At 28.7% G+C, this 23,506-nt stretch overlaps 2 protein-coding genes across 3 annotated transcripts in view; both read left to right on the top strand.

Moving 5' to 3' along the window:
* LOC123295564 (discoidin domain-containing receptor 2) overlaps window positions 1–23,506 on the top strand; it is a 210,258-nt gene that overhangs the window by 22,354 nt on the left and 164,398 nt on the right. The window lies entirely within an intron of this gene.
* LOC123295565 (facilitated trehalose transporter Tret1-2 homolog) lies at window positions 15,757–17,813 on the top strand. Its single transcript, XM_044876967.1, has 2 exons — window positions 15,757–15,858; window positions 16,262–17,813. Exons 1-2 carry the CDS (start codon window positions 15,783–15,785, stop codon window positions 17,584–17,586), a joined length of 1,401 nt encoding a protein of 466 aa, XP_044732902.1. The 5' UTR covers window positions 15,757–15,782; the 3' UTR covers window positions 17,587–17,813.

Below are 23,506 nucleotides of genomic sequence, written 5' to 3'. Positions count from 1 at the left end.
AACCTGGATCGATTGGAAAAGTTCTAATTTCCCCAGATAACCTAGATTCGGTTTTTGGTGTCTGTTGCAGTGTTTTTGGTTTTAACTTCCAACTAGCAACAATGTTGTACGATAAGGAACATAGTTCCAAAAATTTCTTTAACCAATTTTTAACGGACCGAATAGAAATCCTACAAATGTTCGATGCTTGTCAAATACAGCGCGTACACTGTTTTGTAAATAATTTTAAATATCTTTACTTTAAGGAGAAGCTATTTATTCTAAGCTCAATCCTATTATTATGTTAGACAGGTTTATGATAAGACTATGAACATCTACTATTAGTTATTCATTATGGTTATCAGTAAAAAAATTCAATATATTTTCAATAGTAAGACTGTTTTCAGTTTCCTAAACAGGCTACTTCTTTTATAACCTAACCATAATTTTTTTGTATATCCACTAAATACATAGTCACACAAAAAATAAATAAAACTGATATTATAAATTTTTATTATCAACAAAAATCGAAATGTTTCCGGGATAAACATGGTGAAATAAATTATTTATATGTATATATTATATACGTAAGGACTAACGTCGCGACGCTTAACATCACCGGAAAGTTAACATGACTTTTTATACTCTCTTATACATCTCATTTTTCGTTGAAAAGCTAGCTAGCTGCCTTCACGAAAAGAGAACTATGTGGTGGCTTCCTGTTGTTTCAACTTTGTTCGTACATAATTTCCATTCGTACTTTTATATATATATATGTTTTCCTTCATAAATATATTTGTTTACAAGAAAAGCATATCAGAAAACGATTTCAACAAATGTTTTTACTACTATATCCACATAGAAATACTCGAATAGACATTTTTTTTTTCGTAAAAAAATATTTTATTATGAGATATAATTATTTATTGTGTTTTAATATTTTCCGGTCTTTTAGGGTTTCATTTTATGAAACAAATGTCATAATAGAAGAGAATATTCAAGATAAACTGTAATACTTAAATTCAAAGTTTTAATAGCAATGATGGTGATAACGATGGCACGGTGGCAAATGCAATTTTGAAATCTTAGACGAAAGCATTTTTTGATTTAAATATAATATTTACAAATTAAAAAGTAGGACTAGGTGGTTGCTCAATCCAAAAAAGCCATCTAATTTATGTAGAATAGGTGAATAAGGGGATTTGGGATGAAGCATAAAAATGTTGAAAAACTACTGTATAGTTGGCGATGGCAAGAAAACGAAAACACGAGAAACATCCAGTACCGCATTTACTACTGTGGCCCGTAGGCTGATTTTGATGGTGGTCAAATTAAGCAGAGTTGATTGATATTGCAGCTTTTTTTTGGTCTAAAATTTGTTTTTTAATTAGAAATATAATAATAAAAAACAAATTTTTGTTGGCGCTTCTGTAACCGCTTCTAAAAGTTTATGCAGAGATAAATGTATTCTTTAACTTTTGATTAAGAAAGATTTGAAAAGTCAAATATGTTACTATTAAATTACTAATTTTTGGAAATGTAACTTGAAATTAACAGATCACCCGGTTCTCTAGTTATTGCAAGAGATAGATTATTACTTTTGAAATATTTCTGTCAAAATTAGTATCCGGTTAATCATTCAACTTTAATAATTTTATCATAAATTTTATAAAAACAAAACAAGCAGTAAACAAACAATACTATTTAAAACAAAAAATTTAAAGAAAGAAATATTGTATCTACAAAAACACTCTAAACATTACACTTGTTGCAACAAAACTTACAAGTGTATAATAATAATTTAAATATTAAAATAAATGATATATACAATGGTTTTTTTTTTATAATATGATGCAAATAAATATTTTTGGCACTAGAACAAAGTAATATAATAATTTATTAATATATAAACTTGACATCTAGTTTTTTATACTTTAATTTTGTTTCTTTGTGTTTTTTCAACTTGTACACTTTTATATTTATATTATAAATAATAGATCGTTTGCTATAAATAGAGGCAAATAAATTGAGAACACTTTTATTTATTGACTAGCTTGATACCCACCCGCTTCGCTGGGTTTAAAAGTAAAGATTAGTAAGGACCACCGCATTATAGCCTTCTCCTCGGGATTGTAGGGATTGTTTCACACAGATAAAATATATGAAAAATAAGTTAAAATATATTTACAATTTTTTGAAATGTAAAGTAGTCACAATTCAATTAGTATATCACAAAAGGTGGCCATGAATTTTTTAACTTTCACATAAACCTGTAATTTATGGTAATATCAGATTAAATTTAATTTTCTTTTTAATATATATTTATAAATTATAGCTCATGTTTTATTCTGATGGATGAGCTATATTATGGTTAAGTTCTGTTGTATGAGATATATTGTTTTATAGTTTCATTCAAATCCGTTCGGTAGTTGTTGTGTGAAAGCGTTACAAACAAACAAACAAACAAACATCTTTACTTTCACATTTATAATATATAGGGATAGGAATTACTTTGATTTCTCAAAAAAATAGGGATGGATTGCAAGTCTTTCGTCAATAGCAATAAAAATTTTAGTACGAAATACTGTTTGATTCAAGCTTTAATTGCAATGAAAATTATTATTATTATTTTTTACACCGATATAATGCATACCTCAAATATTTTTATAACTAAGATTTTGTTTTACCACAAGGGGTGTTAAAACCACCCACCCCAATTTTATATAAAGTTTAGAAACATACCAAACTTTTCAAAATTATTTTAACAAATTTTTTAAGAACATTCGAAATTTTGTTTATTTTTGATGAGCTATAAAAAGTTCTAGTACGAGCTTGTATAATATAGCTAACGTTTTTGCTCTGGGAAATAATTGTTTTGTAATACTTACAAACAATAAAAATAAAATTGCTTTGAAAATAATAATGGTAACAAAATTGAAAGAAAATGTTGAAATCCATAAACAAAAGAGACCTGTTAAGTTTTTAAATCGATTGGCTTAGGTCATCAGTATGTGAAAGAGTCCAAGATTGGAATTCTGTTTGGTAGCTGAGATATTCACAATAATTTCTAAACATATTTATTTAGTCAATCTAGGAAATGCAACAACAAAATAATCCATTTTGCCCGATAAAATCACATGTCGAGTAAGGTAACTTAACTAAAATTAAATTTCTTGTGATAATTTTCGATTTTATATAATTTTTGATTGCAGATGAGGTGTCACCTTGTATACATACAGTTAAAACAAAATAAATGATACAAAATATTTCAATAAAATTCCCCTGATCACAATAAACATGGAATGGTAATAATAGATGTTAATATACTTGACATGAGTTTCACTAATAGGCGTTAATGATATCGCAATTAAAATTTCATTATATACATATATACGCTTCCATAAGCATTTAACCTGTTTATAAATTTAATGTTATTTTCACCTTTTCTCTCTCATTTTCTCATATATATTTTATGTATTATTATTATTATTATACATTATTATCAATACACAAATGATCGACAATTACATTTTACAATTTGTATGATATGCGTGTTAAGGTAGTTCCTCCGCGACCGTCCAGTCAAAAAGTTTTGAACTAATACTATCATTCCGTGCATAAACTGTGCTATGACTATTATACATATACCATATATTATTTTCAAAAGACTGTAGTTCCTCACTACTGTTTGTAGTATACATATAAGCACACACACTATGACATATGCCTTTAACATTAGTCTTCATATCTTTTCCACAAAAATCATCGCTAAAACGAGTTATTTATTTAAGTTTTTTATCGAAACTATATGGTAAATAATTTTTATTTTTATTTATATATTTTCTAAATATAGTATTCTACATTATATTAGTTTTTCATAGAGATGGTGGACGTCATTCATTGGTAAATAAATATAATATTTGTAAATTTGTGTATTTTTATACACTTCTCCCATGTACACGTACAAATTGCGTCACTTTTAATTGCTAATATCTCATGTATGGCATGGTAAATCATCTTCTAATTTTAACAGCAAGTGTATTATGAATTAAATATTTTATATTCTGAGTTTTGAGAAATTCTTGGAATATCACTTTCGTGTAGGTACTACCAAAATCGCATAAAAAGAGAAAACTAATCTCGCATTCGCAAAATAAACCATGTGCGCAAATATTAATAAAAGTTAACTCTTTTTGCTCATGACTCTAACTTCAACCTCACAATACGGTAGATGACTGATGTCGAAGTTATAAGCATTCAAATATTTTTGCTCATGTGTGCTCTACTCCGACTGTCAAGGAGTAGTTATGTTTTTCGGGCGTATTTTGTATGTAAATTTCTTTATTACCTCGCATCTTCCAAACGGATCAATGGATTTCAACATTTAACATATCATAATATTTGTATCAAAAACCTAAATGTTCTTAGATAGATGTTTAAAAATGCAAAACAAAAAGGCTGCTTTTTTAGGAGAAATCGTAATACGTTAATGAACTAAATTTACAAAACCTATCGAGTCTGGTATCAAAATAGAGGCAATTTAAAGGGGATTGCAAAAATATAAGTTATATGTTTAAATTTTATTAGAAAGAATAAATTGTCTTTAAAGTTTATATACATTTATTCATTAAAGTTTTAATATGGTATAATTAGAGCGGTTTTTTAGTGCTGGGACACTTAAAAGTCTAAAGTAAAATAAATAATTACAAAAATCAACACCCGACTGTGTTAAATAAAATCAGAAAAGAAAAGCTTAGACCGACTCAAATCTTCCCAATAATGGACCCCCACTGTCGCTATGTAAACGACTGGACTAGTTTTTTTTTTCATATTTTATTTAATAGGTACAGTCGGGTTTTCTATTTATTTTTTTTATTATTTATTTTATTAGCAAAACAAAGTTTTATTTGTCATCTCTATGGTGATACCGTGCAGTGACGTCGCTATATCTTTCTCTTTATTCAATAAGGAGTTTTAAACGTTCATATGTTGCTTGGAGCCGATTTCTTCCATAGATATTCGACTAACAAAAAAATGCGACGCATATAATTTGTGTTTTAATGTCTCATACGGATAGGTACGGAACAATAAATCGATCGAATTTAAGATTCTATTCAAGCAGTATACAGCTTGATCTTGAATATCTGTTATCATTAAACCAACGCAGTATAGATACAATGTACAAACTATTGATATAACAATAGAATATTATAATTGAAATATGAATAAAATTAATTAAAGGCAAAATATAAATCAAAACTAATTATTTGTCATTAAAGTTATGCCATCTAATTACTGTAGGAAATGAAGCATTTGACCCAAGAATTCTCTCCTCGTCAGTAGATTTTTATGGGAGCGGGTGGAAAATGTTTGTCTGAGTGTACTGAAAAATGTTATATACGTGAGTGCTTGTGCCTTTTTGATTTACGCCCATGTGGCGGGGTAGAAGTTCCCTACTCCCGGGCACCATGTTGTCTTTATTAAACATTTAAAAAAACTATTGGATTTTATATTTTGGACAATTTTAAACATTTTTCATACTATATTTTTTACTTAACCTCACCGTTTTCGATATATAAGACTTCGAAAAAAATAAAAACGCATATTTTTGACACAATTTCAGCTATAAATAAAAAATACGTTTTTAAGCTTATTTTTTGGCATTTATTATGAATTTTGGTATTTAAATTATTAAATGTTTATATTTAGGCTTTTCTAAGAGTTTTTATTTCATTATTTTCATTTTTTACCTGACCTAAATTTGAAAAATAAGCTCTATGAAAATAAAAATAATTTTTGAAGTAAAAAGTATTTATTTTAAAATGCTTATAACTCGAAAACGGTGAGGTTAAGTAAAAAATATAAAATATGAAAAATTGTCCAAAATATAAAATCCAATAGTTTTTTAAAATGTTTAATAAAGACAACATGGTGCCCGGGAGTAGGGAACTTCTGCCACGCCACATGGGCGTAAATCAAAAAAGCACAAGCACTCACGTATATGACATTTTTCAGTACACTCAGACAAACATTTTCCACCCGCTCCCATAAAAATCTACTGACGAGGAGAGAATTCCTCAGTTAGACGGTTTTTTTGGTTTCATTTCCTCGATTAAATATATTGTAGTGTATAATATATAATGTACATGCTTCTAGATCTAGTACTTGAATAATATTATTATGTCTTAGTGTAATAATACATAATACATTATTCAAAATGTTTTAATACAAACAAACAAACATTTAGAAAGACGTGAACTTTATATCACAATAAAGTTTCAAATTCTATTGTTATTGTTATTAATATGACTACTTGCATAACGAACTAATAGTCAGTCATAACTTTATTATAACAATTTATATAAATACAATTGTTTAATAGGTTATATACTTACTTCGTCTGCTATACCAATAAGGCCAAGGATAGACATGCCAGTGATAGCATATAAGCTTGATATTTTTGAAAAAACTTCAAATTGTATAGCTAGCAAACACATACTCCCGGAAAAAGCCATAAACTAGTGTATTCAAGAGAAACTATTTGAAATGTACCAGTTCATACAATCATAATATCAGTATGGGAAGAATCCTACGTGACTTTATTTTCCTAATTCGGTTAAATTTTAATTTATATGGGTTTATTGATGCAAAACTGTGATTTTATAAAACTATTTACTTTGTATCAATATTATATTAATTTATTTAGTTAATTATCTCTCAAAGTAGACTCAGATTCCACCCGGACAAACATACATACATTGTATTTTATATAAAAGCTTGTAAAAAACTCATTCAGAAAAATTTTGGATTTTGGATAACTAACCTTCCAAGTATTATAACGAAATTTAGTATGCTACATTTTTGCTTGGAACAGTGACTTTCTACTGCTTTAATAGAAAACCGAATTGAAACAACTTATGAACTAGTGTCCAATATCTTCTGATATTAACGTTCCCAATCCAATATGTTACTGATATTAACGTTCTTTTTACAGCAAATGTATCTGTAGCCTTATATTTCGCAGCATACAAAACTAGTGATCAACTATTTTCAATTTCTGTATAATCAACATATTATTCTGATATTATTATTAATTGTATTTTCTATAAATAAATTCTTACCCACCTCGGTGCTCTTTGTTAATAATAAATAGTTTCAGAGAAATAATATATTTTAATAGATAGTCTTAGAGCATAGAAATATTTCAGCTAATATGTTTCATCATAATTTTAAAATCTAGCTGGATACCCAACCGCTTCGCTGGGCTTAAAAGTAAACACCAGCGCGTTGTAGCCTCCAACTCTCTGGCTCTCGTTTATCTCCCCTCAATAACACTCGAAATAAGGGTAGGGATTGTTTTACACAGATAAAATATACGTACAGCTATAAATTTCAATTTTTTTCGAATAATATAATATAATAAATATTATTTCGAATATAATATTCGAGTATATTTTTAAGATCTCAGAGCCACGATAGTAAAAAAATGGTTGGTTCAGAAAAAAAATATATAGATCTCCGTTGAACTTCGACATAGCGATGATTTTCGGTGGAAATATAACTAAAAAATAGCGCTTCTAATCGAGTAAATCAGTGTTTACATATCTCAAGATAAGATAAGTTTGTATACGTTCTTAAATTTGTCTACAATTCAAGTTTTGTACCCTTGTCAAAAATTGATAAATAATTATTGTTCTCTTTATTTTCAGGTGAGTCAACAGCACATTCAATACTTACACACTGTTTAGTCAGTTAAGTATAAATCTTGATTACTTGAAAGAAATGAAAATATTACCGAATAAACAAATTGGGCGGCGAAGAATTTTCGTAAGCTTGCGATTGAACTCCAAATATTATATGTAAGTCTTTTGTGGAGATTTACTCTACTGAAAATGTTAAAAAAGTTTAAAGCCCCAGCAATGTTTAAGTTGCAATATTTTGAAAACTATATAATCGAAACCTTAAAACTGTTTGAGGATGTTGTCAGTACCTAGATAAAGTAAATTTAAAAGCGGCAAGCATTAACTTTGGTTTCCGTGGTAAATTCATCAGTTTTTATGCTGAATAAAACATTAAAAAAAGGTACGAGAAACTTGCTTTTCATTATAACTCCGTTAATTTTAGTACCAATGACTTTTTGCATTTTGTAGGTTTTTTGTATTTAAAAAGTGTATGGTATACTTGTTCCAAAAAATTTTTCTGTTTTTTATGGTTAAGTACTCCAAATTTCTATCGCCAATAGCTCGAACAGTATTCACCTTCCGAAATATACTTAAATGACACTTTTTGCTTAGATATAATCGATCTATCGATTTCCTTTGCTATTTTCAAGATAAATTTTCCCATTCTTTAGAGGGGGGGGGGTTACCACCTCCTGGACAAAAGCACCACTAGGCATCATATAATTTTTAATCTAGGTCAATCATAGAGAAAAAGGATAAAATTTAGAGGTTTAAACGTCGTTTATTGTAGTATAACTGATTAATTTTGCAATTCCATTTAAGTCTTACCTCTTATTTCTCATAAATGCATGGTTCTAATTTAATCCCTTATACATATCATTTTATCCCAATATCAAGTCTGTATTGGATAGGTCACTTTGACAACAAGCAAATCAAATATGAGAAACAATAAATAAAATTTTCATTCAACCGTGAATAATTGAAAATAAATTAAAATTTATTAAGCAGTGTTTTAACAGTGACTGAATAGTCGTAGGTATAGTATATTATAGTTAGTAACATTTTATTTATAATAAATTTAACGAGATATATCACTGTCTTGAAATGTAAAAAATTGAAAAACTGTTGTTTGTTGTTGTTTTTTTTCTCTCGCTATGTATTTGTAATAATGTACAGTAAAAAGTAATTAAAGTATGTTCATTAAAAAAATATATACAGCACAGTTAGTTATGTCGTTGGTTGTTTATTAAATGTAACGTCTACCATATATACAGTTTGATTATAAACACAACATTTTTAACAAGTTATTAGGCAAGATTACCAATGGTCTCTTGAAGGAACACCATTGTGCTTTTGTGAGTTTTGTTTTTCTTCAAAAAATGTTCAATATTCAATATTTGAACGAACGGAACATATAAACGATCCAATGGTTGCCTACCTCATAAATTACTTTTCATTATTACTGCTTTTATGGTGGTCCTGTTAATCGAAATGAAGATTGGGGGAAAAGGAAGTAATTTATGTTTTCCAAACCAAAATCAGGATTTTTTCACACATGACTTTAGGGTGGTAACATCGTAGAGCAAAGAGTAAAGTTACTTCTTACAAGTAACGTCAGTATATGGACTTTCGGCTAACATTTTCCTTGAACAGAATATTATAATAAGAGACCCGTTTTGAATCTCATCAGCAGTTTTATTACAGGTTTCAGGAGTTATTTGCAAAAAACTTTCGTGTTTGTTGATTGGAAATGGCACATTTCAAGAATAATAAAGTATTCATCCACGTTAATGTAACCAATTGTACACAAACAAGACAAATTAGCTCAATTCAAAGAAATGATGAGTAAATAATTCTTTTAGAGGTCACGATATCAGAATTACTCCGATTCATAGACTGGTTAGCACATTTAAAAGTATCCAAATGACGACAAAAAAGGACAAGTTGAATTTGAGCCTACAAGAAGTTACAAAGAAGTTACCTCACTTCAAATCAAAATGCTATATGTATTTATTCCAAAAAATTACTAGTATTATAAATGTTGATGTATTCACTCAAGTAGGTAGTTTATGAGGAAATTGCACGTTTGAGTATGTGTACTCAGGGGTTCCAGATAGGACCCAGGCTTCCATCTAGGTTCTTGAACGTTTTAATCATATATTTAGAATCATCCTATACATTGTGCTAGTTCAGTTGTAGATATAATGTTATTTATGCTTATATATTGTATTATTTGGTATATATTTAAATGGTAGGCGTTTAAACATAACATTGTGACATATTATATATAGTAATTTTCAATTCAAATATATATTTTAAAACAATTAACAAGCAAGTAAACAAACCTCACTGGAAAGGGTTTGAAATTTGATCTTAAAGAAATAATATATGTAATGTAAGATTAAGCAATTATTGTGGAATGGTAATTTACATTTATTTATGTTTCTTAAAGCAACGCATTGATATGTCACATTGCTTCTGTTTATAGTACTTCTAATTCTCAACATTATGTATTCACAACAATGGTGCATGGTGTGAACCATGGTACAACATCATAATATGGGTACCATGATTAACATCTTAGTGTGCCCAGAATCTCACTCACTCTAGGGACAAACATTATAAGGCATATGCTATGGAAGGATTAAAAACATTTAACGTTTCTCTTACAGGCATCTAGTAAAAAAATACACACGTTAAATACAGTTCAATTTTCTCTGGTTGACTCGGGGTTTAATAAACACTTAACTCTTTGTTGTTGAGTCAGAAATTAAAAAATAAATATAAATTATAATTGTGTTTGGATATACGCTAATTATATTTATATTGATTCAGTTTTCACACAATGATTATATCATTTATGAAATAATATGCTTGTATTTTAAAATAATACTACCATTCATTTAAAAAGATAGGCAATATTATTTCAAAAATGATAAAATCATTATCTCAAATTAATAATATAATGAAAAGATTTAGAAATTTTGATTAATTCCCGCACATGGCATAGTTCGGGTTTTATTTTACACGTTATTAATTTTTTTCTAGTTTAAAATTTTTTAAATCAGTCATTTAAAACATTTCCATATCTACTGATCTACGATGTTTCACAAATATCCGTGCAATATTATCTAAATAATAATTATTTCTTAAATTTTCATAGATAAAACTCATCAATCCACTTAAATCAATGTAATTACTCAATTATGTTAATTCTTTATAATTTAAATTGGTTATCAGTATTGAGTGGTATTGTTATTTAGATGAATGCTTCAAAATTTAAACAGCCTAATTTTGTATATCAGAACATACACTTATACTGATAAAGACAATTTCCTACTCCATTCAGTTGAAAAACCTCTTCAGTTTCTGAATGATTACAAAAACACCTGAATTTTTTTTCGATTGAATAAGACCAAAATAAATTGGCTTTAAAATGAGGCTTGGAGATTGGTTAAAGGTAGTGCCATTAGCAAAACATATAATGAGCTTCTTCATGGTTATCATTTCAAAATTTCTCTTCTAATTTTCGTTTCTAACCAAAAAAATAAAGAAACGTAACCAATTTCTTTCAACGCTTTGGTCACTTCTATTCTTTTGGCGGATTGATTTTTGCTGTATTTAAGATTTTAAATAACATTAATACAATACCGATGTATTCGTATAGAATTTTTATGTGAGATAAAAAATTTTCTGACGATGAAATGTATTAAAACTGAGAATTATGTTAGTTATGATTTGTGATATACTATCTAACAAATATTAATTAGACATAATCGTGCTTACGATACTATAGGGCAACGCATTTTGAAGTTTTGAGCGTAACTACAAAATAAACCTTGATTTTCATCTATACGCCTCTTTACCCTAATAATGAGAGTAAAATGAATTTGTAAAGAGAGAGACAAACGTCAACAGAAATAAATATAGTAGTGTAGTACATGAAGTGTTATATTAACTACTTTTCATTTGACAATAGACAAGCGTGAAGTATGCCGTAATGAGTTCCCGAGGTTAATTATTCATTCTCGTATCATCATCGTCACCAGTTAGCTAACATTTTACTAAACGACGTTTATAATCAACTAACTTGTAAACCTACTTTTGTGTATATTATATAGGATGGTTCCATTTTTTTCTCATGAGCTTCTTTCTCAACAAATTTATATGAAATTATTAATTAAAACATGACTTGTGACATCAAAAATATTTTATATATATAAAATTTAATGTTAAATTGATAAGTTGGCATATGCTTGGAACTCAATAAATAAATTAAATTGAGAAAAATGCTTCAATCGAAAAATGTTAGTTTCAAAGGTACACATCTTGTATCGGCACCCAATTCGATTTAGGTTCAATTGAAGCCTTTCTTTCATTCATAACTGATAAACATTAGATGAACGCTATAAATTATTAAGTTGTTCTTTACAAATACGCTAATATTTTTTATTAGAAACATTTTTTTTTTTAAATAGCTTAGACAGTAATTAATGATAACAAAAATCTAGCTTTTTGTGCATTTGTTCATTTAGTTTAAACAAAAATGGTCTTTAGAGAAAAATGAACCACTTTTATTGGAATTATTGGAAAATTTATTTCGAAGAGTGCCTACATTTTGCAGAAACAACTATACGAAAAAAAATTTTTTGATAAAACTTGTCAGTCCGTTTTTGTCTAAACTGTACGGTATGCGGACAAAAAATGTTTCTTTTTTATTACTTTTTAATTTAAAGTGTTCATCTATCGTTTACCAGTTATAAGATAGGGTGGGCTTTTCACTGGACTTGAAAACGTAGGTCAAGTTTAATACTTGCGTAAGATGTGCGCTTAGACACCCAGCATTTTTTGCTTGAAGCATTTTTATTGATAAAACTTATTTTTCGAGCTTCGAACATATGTCTACTTAAAAAAAACGGTTACGTATATTCGTCTACGAAAAAAATTCTGCACCCCCATTAATTATAATTTCTTCACACTGCCAAACGGTCCGTAGCCAAACTTTCAAAGACTAACGCCCTAAACCGCACGACCACTGAGCCTCTACATAGTTTAAGATGTTGATAATCATCGACTGAAAGAATCTTATCTTCGAGAAGCTTTTACGATTTGAACTTCCGATATCGGCCAAAATTTGCCAAAATCCATCAATATAAACCAAAATAAGCATTTACAAAATATTTTATGAGTAGGAGGTACCTAGTAGATAAATTGCAATAAGTATATGAAATAAAATTGTCGGTTTTACCTTACCACATTTCCATTTTAAACTGGAAATATATAAAAAGAAATATAAAAATAATATTTGTAAATAAAGAATCAATATGAGATATAAGAATTATGTTTAAATATTAACATTTACTTTGTTGTATTCACGAGACGTGATTATTATTGTATTATTTTATTTCCGATAACTAGCATTATTTATTTATATTGTATTTATTAATCATTCATTGAAAATATTGACTGCAAAAGCAAGTTATTTGTATTATAATATAGCATTAACGTATCTTTGATAAAATTTTACTAATTCAATCTTGACTTAATTCATGCAGACAGTAGTAGTGTGTGCATCTAGTGTAGAAAGTATGGTTTTTTAGAAGAGTGGTCAAAATTCATAGAACTAAAATGAGTACAAGTTTTATAATCAAGTGGTTTACACTTTTACACATGTGTGTAGGGATTAACAATATAATTCAACAAGAGACCTCACTTTGGAAATTATCTGTACATATACATATACATTCAGTTTTGTGAAATTCAAATTTGAAATCGAAAAAAACCCGGCCCAAACGTTATGGAAATTGGCTGCCAGTTAAATTGTGTGGGTTTTTAATATGTTGTAGTGCTTACTGAATGAACAATGGACACAAAAACAAATAATGAACAGCTCAAGAGTCTGTTTTATTTTATTTTTTTATTAGCTACTGATTTTGATAGAAATGAGAAAGAAATATTATTTTGTCAGTAAAGAAAATCCTTAGTCTCTCCAGAATTGTTCCATGTTTTTTTTTAGCGCCAGTTGAGACATTTATTTAAAATGCTTAGGAACAAAATATGAAAAATTCAGACTGTTTTGTTGGAAGCCAATTCCTTTAAGGTTTGCGCGAACTCTTAGTATTTGTCCGTTAAACACTCGTAAAAGCTAATTATTTTTATGCAATTTTTTTTTTTATTAAGTGTTCTGATTATTTAAATCTTGTGATTAAATTTTAAGATTATCAGCCTAACAGAATTATCCTCGTAATATCATTCCTGGTGTACGCCACTGTGGTAAACACGTGACACTTATTTCATTTTATGCCTTAAGTTACAACATTTTATGACCTTAAGTTATTACAACAATTTTATTCATATAAAAGTTATAAAATTTTTTTTTCATCGTACAAATCATCGTGAAATCAACGAAACTAATTTTTAAACGTTTAGTGGGCTAGGATCGAATTTTCGTTCAATGTCCACTTTACACCATCCTGATAAGAGCAACAAGGCCAAGTCAAATAAAAAATAAAAGTTTCAAATGATGGTCAATAGAAGTTTCGGAAGGTCAATAGAAGTTAAGAAAAACATAATCAAGAGTATTCAATTTATAAATATCAGCTGTGGATTAGCTGACATAAGGAACAACATCTTCTTAAGTAAGTGCAATGATTATTTTATAGATAGATTTATTGTTTATTTAATTATGATTAATAACTTGGCTGACTAATTTAATTGTTTCCAAGATTATTCATGCTGAAAATCGATTGCTGATATCCTTAATTAGTTATATTAAAATATAAACGTTTAATTCAGACTAAACGAAGATATACAAGTACATGATACCAAAAGAAAAATCATAGAGACGAAAGTCAGATAGAGTATTTTGAAATTCATGTGAACTTGATATCAGCACCCAGCGAACATAAGCTTGCTGTCAAATTAAGTAGTAAATGGCAAATAAAGTGTTATATTACTCGTAAAAATTATAATACTTATGTATGAAGTCAAATTGTTAACCGGTCTTCCGTTCCTTACTTTATTAAGACCGCCACCTGGGTCAAGAAATTCAAAATAAAGTCAAAATTTCAAAATTCATTCAGTATCATTTTTTAAAATTTCATCCAAAAAGTTTAAGTTCTACATAAATTAAAATACTTTCATTAGTACAATTTTTTCATTTTTCTGGAACACCAACCAATTTAAAGGACTTAAATTGAGATTTTGTTTTAAGAACAAATGATTTTGAACTGGCTAAAAATCTTTATGCAGTTTGTTTCTTTGTTTACTAGACTAGTCTTAGACTATGCAGTCATATCTGAACCGAATATAACAAAGTAGTAAAATATGCGATTGTTAATTATTTTATTGATAAGATAAATATTAATCCAGAGTAATATAAAATCATAATAATAATTAAAATGCTCATCCGTTATCCAATGTTGTCTGTCCATAAATAATACGATCTTTGGAAACTAACAAATTAAAAAAAATTCGTAGCTCTGGAGCTGTGACGCGTATTTTATTTCGAAAACTAAGCGTGGAGAGGAAAAATCACAAGAGTACTTTTTGGCTGAAAATTGATATTTGCTGAAATATTTTTATTTTGATAAAATTCAAAAGTTTGTACTTTGCGTACCCTCCCTTTCCACATCCTTTGTTTACCAATCGATTTTCTCATTAACGAACTTGACCTTTGAAATACCAAAGTTCTTCCTGATACCAAATTTTGTTCAAATCGGACTTAAATTGCGACCGCTAGAGAATTTACAGACACATAACAACATAGACACATACTCATACATGCATGCATATATGTATATGAATTTTTTTCGAAATTCCATCATCAGTACAAAAGCTGTAACTCCATTTCCTTCGAAAATTCGCTAAAAATTAGTGACCATAAGAGCTCTTTTTTTCTCCTTTAAGAAGTACTATAACTCTTATTTCTATATTATAAGTTTCTTTTTTTGTTTAGTTTGTGTGCATTTTGTTTTCACAGCGAAAGTGTCGGAAGAAGATAACACATATTGGTTTTTTTAACGGGTTTTTTGTTGAATTTAATATATATTTGATAACAATAAAATGATGAAGAACCAAATTGAATTACGTTCAGAAACGGTGTACACGTTTGACACAGATATGACTTATGTGCCTGAATCCAGATTACAGTGTTTCAATGTTAAATACTTACATCAATATTTATGTGTATTTGCAGGTAAATGAAATTTAAATATAAATTAATTAAAAAGCTTTGATTTTTCCTTAACTATACTTATCAATAATAATCTTGTATTCAGTCAGTTGACCGTTTGACAACTTAGACTTAGGTTGCGGGTTCGAATCCAAGCAGCGACAGTGTGAACAATTATAATTAGTGGGGTCTGTGAAATTGATCACATTGTCGTCGCTTGGATAAGAACGAAGTAACCGATTCCACCCACATCATAAATGTAATTTTAAAAATTAATGTAATTTAATCAATGAAGATAACAAATAATGATGTGAGTGGCCTCTGTGATAAGGCGTAAGTCAAAAACGGAGGTTAAACCCCTTTTTTAGATGACTATTAATATACTACTATTATTTTAATTCTACAAACAAATTGTTAACATTTTTAGCATGCATGTCCTACTTTTTAAATGGATATCAGTGGGGGTATCTCAGCCCCGCTTTGGTCAAACTAGGAGAAAATGGATATCATAAAATCCCACCGCTATCATCATATGCTCAATCTTGGATGGTCCAGTGGCTTACAATAGGATTTACTCCCGGTGCGTTTTTTGCGTCATATTCAAATCAATGGATTGGCAGAAAAAATTCTTTACTGTGTGCGTTTATACCAAATTTAGTGGCACATTTATGTACATATTTTGCCATGAATGTCAACATGCTTTACTTATCACAATTTTTACGAGGATTTCATACTGGTTGGGTATTTGTAACTGTTCCAAATTATGTTAGTGAAATAGCTTCACCAAAACTACGTGGTTCATTTTCGGCCATGGGGATTGTATTTATGACTATTGGAAGTCGTGTTGTTTCAAGTACAGTTCAATCAGTTACATCTATTGAAACAACAGCTTTAATTGGAATTATAATTTCATTAGTTGATCTTCCATTGGTCCTATCCATTAGTGAATCTCCATACTATTGTTTAATGAAAAATAATGAAAGAAAAAGTATGGATATTTTAAAAAAACTTCGTAATTCACAAAATATAGGAAAGGAATTCGAAGAAATGAAATCCATTTTTAACAAAAACCAACAAATGAAAAAATCAAGTTCATGGATTAAGCTATTTTCAGAATCTATAAATCTAAAGGTGACGCTTCTGACGGCTGGGGCTGTAACAATATTTCAACTAAGTGGTCAATTGCCATTGAGTCATTATGCTCATAAAATTATAAAAGGTACAGGACTTAATGTATCATTATTAACTATTTCGATATTTATTAGCGCAACACGTTTAATACCAAATCTTATCGGTGTTTTTGTTATTGACTCCTGGGGTCGAAAACCATTATTCATTTTACTATGTGCTCTGTCAGCCACAGGTCATTTTCTTATTGCATTTCCGATGTTTTTAATGGATAATACGGATACGCATAATACTAAACTATTAGGAATATTGGAATTTATTGGACTTGCAATTTTTGAAATAGCAGAAGGATTTGGTTTCACACACATGGCTTACACTTTGGCAGCCGAATTGTATCCTACAAACATCAAACCGAAAGGTGCATCGTTTTTAAAAATCCTTCAATCGGTTGAAGGTCTTATAGTGATGCAAATGTTTGAATTATTGACAAATATTAACCAATTCATTCCATTCTTATGTATGGCGGTTGCTAGTTCATTTGGAGTAGCTTTTGGAATTCTTTTTGTGCCTGAAACAAAAAGTAAATCTTTATCCAAAATACAAGAAGATTTAAATTTACCATAGTTTTTCTGCAACAAATGACAATCTCGATACTATCTTTTAAAATTTAAATGAAACAATTTTTCCTTTAAAATAGAAAATTGTTTTTTTTAATAATGATACCTCATTAAATGGGCAAAAGCCTCTTGAAGAATTTGATAAATTTCTGTCTTAGGCTAGACGGGATCATCCTTTGTACAAACTTTGTAAGATTATCGTGCCATTTACGAATTAGTTACTTTTCTTTTTACCCGGCGTCAAGAAGTGATTATGCTTTTCCCGCGTATCTTGTATGTATGTATGTATGTATGTATGTATATTTGTTTGTAAATTAAGTGGCGGATTTTTGAAACGAAATAGTTAACGTTATTTAAAAGAATTTAACAAAACCTATCGAGTATGGTATCAAAATATAGGAATTTCAAAAATAAAGGAGATTTCAAAAATGTATATAAGTTATTTGTTCAAATTTAATTCGAAATAATAAATTGGCTTTAAATTTTAACTGTAGTTAATAAGAGGGTTTTTTTAGCACTAGAACACTAAAAAGTTTAAAAAAAAAAAACCCGACTGTGCTAAATAAATTCTGAAAAGAAAGAAACTAGTTATACTGTTTTTTAAGTGATCGAGGATTTTTCCTTTTTCATAATAAATTGTAAATGCAAATGGACCATTAAACACTGACCAAAAATTATCTATTAACCTATGTATACTGATACTGTAACATTTAGTACCGAAATAAAATTTCTGTTCTAAAACTTTATTTAAAATTGTTCAACCTCCAAAGCACCCTCAAGGATTTCTAGATAGTCAATCTGGCTCACAGGTGCCAAGAAAACAAAGTGGTAGCAAGTTTTAAAATTGTCTTCCTGAATTGAAAAATATTATGCCATTCGGTCTTACTGCGCAAATTTTCTAAATAAAATCTTGTATTTCTTCGACTATCAAACTAATGAGATCAACTAATACAAGATATGCTAGCAAGAAACCAAATCATCCCTTAGTTTTGACGAATCGTAAACGAAGGTAAGTATGGTAAATTTGGAAAACCCAGATCAAAATGAGATATTTTGATATTTTATGTAAAATGGGTCGTGATTACTGGGGCAATAATTCATTCATCTGTGTGAGTGCTGTTAGTTCTTCGGTGTAAGTTCTGGTATTCTTTTTGTGCCTTAAGTCGGAAAACACTTAAATTAGTTATTTAAATATAAATTATTTAAATAATTTAAAATACTTTATAAATATTTACAATGAATAAGAGATTAGAGATACAACATGTAATTAATCCTTTGTTAAATGATTTTTATACGTAAGTAAATTAAATTACTTTGTATTTTTACATGCGCCAAAAAAGACATACTTTTAATTTTTACAACTTGTATCAAGCTCTTAAATAGTACATCAAGAGAATTATTTAAGTTTGTTTAAGTGTCTCAAGAGGGTTAAAAGTTGCTTAGAAGAAACCACTATTAAAAAACTAAAAAAGTATTTTGTCACTTTGACACTTTAATTAGTGCAAATGCGAGTGCGAATGCTAAAGTTTTTAAATGTTTATAGCTAGTATTTAGATCAAAAGCAAATAGTGTAACATAATATTGTGTAGGCGAATACAATTTGAATTCTATTATATTCCTTTTTGAGTGGGACTGCTTACTGAGATGTCTATATTTGACACAGTCCCTTAAATCTTCCGCAGCATTATCTTTCATTAATCAGAAGTTTAATTAATCAATACGTTTTTACAGATCCGTATCTAAATTCTGGTTAAAGCAATACCATCTTACGAAATAACAAAATATAAACAACTAAGGCCAATAGGCAGATGAAAAACAAAGAAGTAGGTACCAGAAAATGTTGTCAAAATAATGCATCTGTCAAAAATATTAAGTGGAAATGACAAAAACTTTTCAAATATAAATAGTTGTTGTATTTAGTGCTTTGCAAGCTTGAAGGATTTGAAAAACCCTTTTTACCTTCTAACTACACCACAGTAGTCAAGAAAATACTTTTGAAAAAACCTTGAATATGTTATAAATTTTATTTTGCATTAAACAATTTTTTAAAGTAATTATTATAATAAGTAATAAAAAATACACAATGCACGTGGACTCAAAACGGCATTGAAATAGTAAACATAATAAGAATGAATAAATATTGAACTATTATTACTGAAATATTATTGGTAATAACTTTCTATGATAGCTTTTCTAAAAAATTCATCATTTTGTTTGTCTTGTGCTTTGGTGCATGATTCTTCTACAATATTGATGGATGAAGCTTCTTATTAGAAGATACTCGTTTATCTTCTGATAATTATTTATACTCGCACAATTTTGATCCTTATACTCAGCCGCTTCACTATTTACAAGTTTAGCTTGTTTTTACTGCTTCGTCTTTTGAGTTTGAGAGAAAAGGTAAGATGGTAGTGATGCCTGCCCTCAAAATGATTGGATTTTGTAAAATACTGTATTCCGTATATATCCCCTCCCAAAATTTCCTGATTTAGTATTTTACCCCCCCAAAATTTTATTTTATACCGTGCCTGAATTTATATATTTTTATTTTTCTGAGAAATATTTATAAACTCGGTAATCATAATTTTCATGAACCGTTTAAATTTTAACTATGGATAGTGAAATAATTCCACAGTAATGAGGTACATAACAGCATAATCATGCAATCAAATGGAATTTTGCATAGAATCGATGTACATTTTTGATATAAACATTAATAAATTTAAACATTTATTATGCACTATTAGTTCATACATAGTGCTTCAATGTTACATCAGTATTTGTGCGTATTTGCAGGTAATTCAAGATATTTTTTTGTTTTTAATTTTATACTCCTAACTAGATTGATACCCACCCGCTTCACTGGGCTTAGAGTAACAACCACCGCTTTATAGCCTCCACCCTCTCTTGATATACACATGAGCTTTCAATTTTGTTAAATATGTATATATATGTAAAAAAGTCATAATTCATTGAGTATATCAGAAAAGATGGCCATGATTTGTTTGACATTTAATATTTTAAATTCTTACACAATTCTTTAATTAATGGTTCAAAATGATTATCATAAATCTGCTCCATCTATAGTGAAAGCGTAACAAACAAACAAACAAACAAACAAACAAAACAAACAAACATGCTTACTTTCGCATTTATAACATATAGGGATTAAAGATGTGTTCTAACATTATTTAAGTCAACGAAAGCCAAGAGTAAAACAACCAGCAAAAACTAACACAATCACCAAAAGTCTTTGTTGAAAAGTTAATTTGAATCGCGCGGAAGCCATCTATCGATAAATGTACTAGAAGGCTTTAATGGTTCACGTAAAACAATGACGGATCATTGTACCCTAAGGTACAATGTTATAATTTTGACCCAAAATTACAAAAATCCAATTATTTTCATAAAGAACATACGAAGAGCGAGAAATAAAAGAAAAGATAAATGATAAAAAATTTTTCAAAAATTTTTAGGATGCATGGCTTACTTTATAAATGGATACCAATGGGGATATCTAGGACCTGCATTGATTAAATTAGGAGCAAATGGATATTATGAAATACCACCGGTATCATCTTATGCTCAATCTTGGATGGTTACATGGCTTACTATAGGATTTACTCCTGGAGCATTTTATGCTTCATATGCAAATGATTTCCTTGGTAGGAAATACTGCTTAATATTGACTTTCTTTCCAAATTTGTTGGCACATTTGTGTACATATTTTGCAATGCATATAAACATGTTTTATCTATCAGAATTTTTACGTGGATTTTATGTAGGGTGCGTATCTGTGGTAATACCTACTTATGTAAGTGAAATTGCCACACCAAAATTACGTGGCTCATTTTCATTAATGGCTGTAGCATTTCAGACAATTGGTGGTCGATGTTTTTCAAGTACAATTCAGTCAGTTACATCTATTGAAACTACAGCAGTAATTGGAATTTTAATTGCGTTAATTGTCCTTCCATTATATTTTTCAATTAGTGAATCTCCATACTATTGTTTGCTAAAAAATAAAGAAGCTAAATGTGTACGAGTTTTGAAAAGGCTTCGTGGTACGGAAAATATAGAAAGTGAGTTTGAAGAAATGCAAGCGGCATTTATTAAAAACCTTCAAGTTAACAAATCAAGTTTGCCGATTAAATTATTTTCAGAACCTTTGAATTTTAAGGTAACCTTCATAACTGCTGGTGTTTTAACAATTGTCCAATTCAGTGGTGAAATACCAATGAGCGTCTATGCCCATAAAATTATGAAAAGCTCTGAATTGAATCTTTCCTTGCTGACTATTTCGTTACTTATTAGTATAACCCATTTAGTACCAAATATGGTAAGCTTTTTCCTTATAGAATCTTGGGGTCGAAAACCACTATTTATTTTGGTGTGCGCTCTTACATCATTTGGCCATTTTATAATCGCCTCATCCATCTTTTTAATAGAAAATACGGATGCAAAAAAGACAAAATTTTTTGTTTTATTTGAATTTATAGGGATTTTATTTTTTGAAATTGCTACGGGGCTTGGATTTTCTCAAATGCCGTTCATTTTAGGCTCAGAATTATATCCAACAGACACTAAATCGAAAGGTGTGTCATTCTTAAAAATTCTCGCATCTGTTGAAGGTGCTATAGTTGTTCAAATTTTTGAATTTTTGACAAATTTTAATCAATTTATTCCATTTTGTTGTCTGGCTTGTGCAAGTTTAGTTGGAGTGATTTTTGGTATTGTTTATGTACCTGAAACTAAAAGTAGATCCTTAGCTAAAATACAAGAAGTGATTATTGAATTAAATTAGAAATAATTTTTTTTTCTTTTTTATGCAGACATTTAATTTATACACTTTTAAAGTGGCAATTGGCTTAAATTTGTTGCAATTTCATGTTTCTGACATACAATTAAAATTGTATTTAAAGTACAACAAAATTAAATAAAAAATTCTAGCATTGAATAAAAAGTGTTGCATCTTTAAAATTTGCCACAATTTTTTATTAAGTTACAAATGACAAAAAAAAAAACTAGCAAATTAAAAAACCGTTCAAATAAAAGTTCCATCAGAAGTATAATTGTTGTTTCTATTTCGACTTTCTGGAACAAAGAAGACCGCGACATGCCAATTTAAAAATAGTGCATTTTTTGCTCATTCAATCAAATGAATATGAATCCATCGTGTAAAACGTTAGAGATAGAACAAACTTTAAATGTAAAAGTTATTCCTTATAAAAAAATGATCAACTTTTGTTTGGACATTATTTCACTGTTTACCCGCGCGGGTGTGCAAATTAGTTTAAAACGTTTCGTTTCTGCAGGTAAGTTCCACTAGTGTTCTTGTAAAACATTATTGAAAAACGAAAATAGAAAGTACTTTCGAAATTTTCGACAGTATATTTAAAAAAGGGGATTTTCTAGTGCCGGAACACAAAAAAGTTTAAAATAATATAAATAATTAAAAAATCAAATACCCGATTGCGTTATACAGAACAAGAAAAGAAAGAAACAAGACCAGTAGTTTGCATAGCAACTTTAACTGTCGAGGCCCATTAAAATCTAGACCTGCTCAAGTCTACCCAGTAATGGACCCCGATTGTTAAATTTCCTATCGACTTGTTTCTTTCTTTTCAGATTTTATTGAACACAATCGGGCTTATATTTTTTAATTAAGTATTTTATGAAAATTTCAATTCTGCTCGTACTACCTTAAAAAACAATTATTTCATTAAACATTTATATCAACCACTAATTTTCAACTATAAATTTTGAATTCGGTACATATTAAGAACTGATTCTATGTTAAATAAACAACGCTTAGTTTTAAACAAATTAATAAACTTACCTATTTCATATTTTAACATCAATATTTGCTAAGAGATAATGTAGACTAGATCATGATTCACTTTAATTTCTATTATACGTTCAAACAA

The sequence above is a fragment of the Chrysoperla carnea genome, chromosome 3, assembly GCF_905475395.1.
Source record: "Chrysoperla carnea chromosome 3, inChrCarn1.1, whole genome shotgun sequence".
Taxonomy (NCBI): domain Eukaryota; kingdom Metazoa; phylum Arthropoda; class Insecta; order Neuroptera; family Chrysopidae; genus Chrysoperla; species Chrysoperla carnea.
Note: the sequence above shows the minus strand (reverse complement) of the source record. Positions and strands in the feature narration are given on the sequence as shown.